This window comes from Phytophthora parasitica, assembly GCF_000247585.1.
Source record: "Phytophthora parasitica INRA-310 unplaced genomic scaffold supercont2.73, whole genome shotgun sequence".
NCBI lineage: Eukaryota > Oomycota > Peronosporomycetes > Peronosporales > Peronosporaceae > Phytophthora > Phytophthora nicotianae.
The window spans coordinates 256,325-258,328 of NW_008649059.1; the positions used below are offsets into that span (position 1 = coordinate 256,325).

General features: G+C 53.9%; 3 protein-coding genes across 3 annotated transcripts; 1 reads left to right on the forward strand and 2 right to left on the reverse strand.

Annotated features, from left to right (window-relative positions):
• Positions 1–57: 57 nt before the first annotated feature.
• Positions 58–556, forward strand: PPTG_17711 (hypothetical protein; the record flags this gene model as incomplete). Its single annotated transcript, XM_008915665.1, has 2 exons — positions 58–98; positions 286–556. 2 exons carry the CDS (start codon positions 58–60, stop codon positions 554–556), a joined length of 312 nt encoding a protein of 103 aa, XP_008913913.1.
• A 27-nt stretch (positions 557–583) lies between these two features.
• Positions 584–1,539, reverse strand: PPTG_17712 (hypothetical protein). Its single transcript, XM_008915666.1, has 2 exons — positions 843–1,539; positions 584–771 (listed from the first exon to the last, which is right to left on the reverse strand). Exons 1-2 carry the CDS (start codon positions 1,496–1,498, stop codon positions 660–662), a joined length of 768 nt encoding a protein of 255 aa, XP_008913914.1. The 5' UTR covers positions 1,499–1,539; the 3' UTR covers positions 584–659.
• Positions 1,540–1,632: 93 nt separating this feature from the next.
• PPTG_17713 (hypothetical protein) lies at positions 1,633–1,947 on the reverse strand (the record flags this gene model as incomplete). Its single annotated transcript, XM_008915667.1, has 1 exon — positions 1,633–1,947. One exon carries the CDS (start codon positions 1,945–1,947, stop codon positions 1,633–1,635), a length of 315 nt encoding a protein of 104 aa, XP_008913915.1.
• Between the last annotated feature and the right edge of the window lie 57 nt (positions 1,948–2,004).

Consider the following 2,004-nt stretch of genomic DNA (forward strand, 5'->3'; position numbering starts at 1 on the left):
CATCGTACACGCGAGTGCCGCCCGCGCACGACCACAACAGTGATGAGAGCGACTGCGATGACAGTGACAGCGACGGGGAGCAGCAGACGCAGTCGCGTGTGAGTCGGTCTCAGCAGGCGGCACTCTGGAGCACAAGACTGCACGCCTTCCTGTGGGTTGCGGCCGCTGGGCTTGTGGCCTACGGGACCGATTTCTTTCGCGTTATTATCACAGACCCACGCGTCAAACGGTGAGAGGCGATATACAGTATGTGAAGATAAATAGAAGCTCATTCTTTTGTTGCAGGGGCTTCTTCCAGGTGGCGTTGGTCTGTACGGGCATCAACATCTGCATCACGGCGTATCTGGCCGTGTATCTGCCCTACATCAAGCGAATCAAACTCGAATGGAGCGTCTACTGCCCCCGGATGATACCTACAGCCACAATTGTAGGGGTTGTGGCTGCATTTTGCTATATCTGCGCCTTCTGGCCGATCTGGGGGCTGCTCACTCCGGGGCTACTTGGACTCTTGTTTATTGGAGCGCTCATGATGGCGCACTTCCTGCCGTCGATCTAGTGTGCAGACTGGAAAGGAAAAGAAACAAGATGAAGTAAAATGTATTCTTTTTAGGACGAGACTTGGGAATAAATAACGCTTCAGTCCGCAATCTATAGCAGATTCAGGGCAGCGCATGGTCGCAGCCACAATGCGCGCACTTGATGCACAGCACGTCCGCATCACTATCCAGCGTCGCCCTCTTTTCGAATGTAGGATCAGCACAGCACGAGTCACTGCAGACAGAATCAAACACAAAAAGAGGTCAGTCAAGAACCCATAGTCTCAGTGACTCAACAGATCTCACCGATGTGTCATAAAGGCGTTAACGATCTTGTCTTGAAAGTCCTCGAGCACTGAATGGTACACGTATTTGACGTGGAAGGTGAAGCCACAGCCGCACGTGACGAAAGGCACGGACGTCTGAGTGTCCGCGTGCTCTCGCAGATAGTCAGCCTTACAGATGGGGCACAACACAGAGATAAATTCCTGGTGCTGCTCTTCAGGGCTCGACTGCTGTGGTTGCTGTGACTCGTCCATTAGGTCCATATTGGCCAGCATAGCCTCCAGTTCAGCGTCTTCGAGCTCGGCCATGTGCTCAGCCAAACGCAGTTCCTCGTCTTCGTCCTTCTCCTCCTCAGTCTCCTGACGCAGCGCGTCCTCCAACGCATGGACGATCTCCAAGTAGTCGCTCTCCTTTAGGCGTCCCATGAGCAGCAGATCATCCACTGACGCGGCAGTAGAAGTAGAGAGCGAGGCGTCGTGCTGTTCGTGAGCCACAAGGCGCTGTATCTCCTCCGACACGCTCGTGCGCGCTCCTGGTCGCCGCAACTTGGCCAGCAACTCGCTGCGATCTCGCTTGAGGCGTTGGAGGCAACGTTGACGCAGTTGATCCTTCCACACAGGCGGAGACAACGACAAACGCTTGAGCGGCGAGCGGTGCACGGACGGGGGCGGCATCATGGCGCCAGTTATAAAATGAGGGCAAGAGTTTTCCCGCCACCCTTCAAAATTCAGATGGTGAACTCGACTAGGTACGATTTTCTACATGTTAGTCAAGAGTGATGGTCTTCAAAAGTTGAAGTTGCCAAGATATTTTACGTGTTGGTCACTACTCCAGGCAGTAGGCTCTTGCGACGGCCCCCTACTACATCCTGGATGCTATTGCGGTGTGATAATTGATTCGTGGCAGCAGACTCAGCGGCGTAGGCCTCGATCTGAGTCTGGTGAATGAGGCGCACCATCTCCGTCTCTGTGATGCTGTGGAGCACCAAGAACGTCGTGTACTTGGCCTGCAGTTGCTGAAACGCTGCTAGTTCATCCAGCACGTCGTACCTGAATGCCTGACTGCGCATTTGTTTCCGAGCGGCAGCCCACGCCTCACGTTCGCGGTCTCGAGCGTCTGAATACATTTTCCGCTTTTCGGACAAAAGTTTACGAAGTACTGACACTTTGAGCTGATGAGGAAC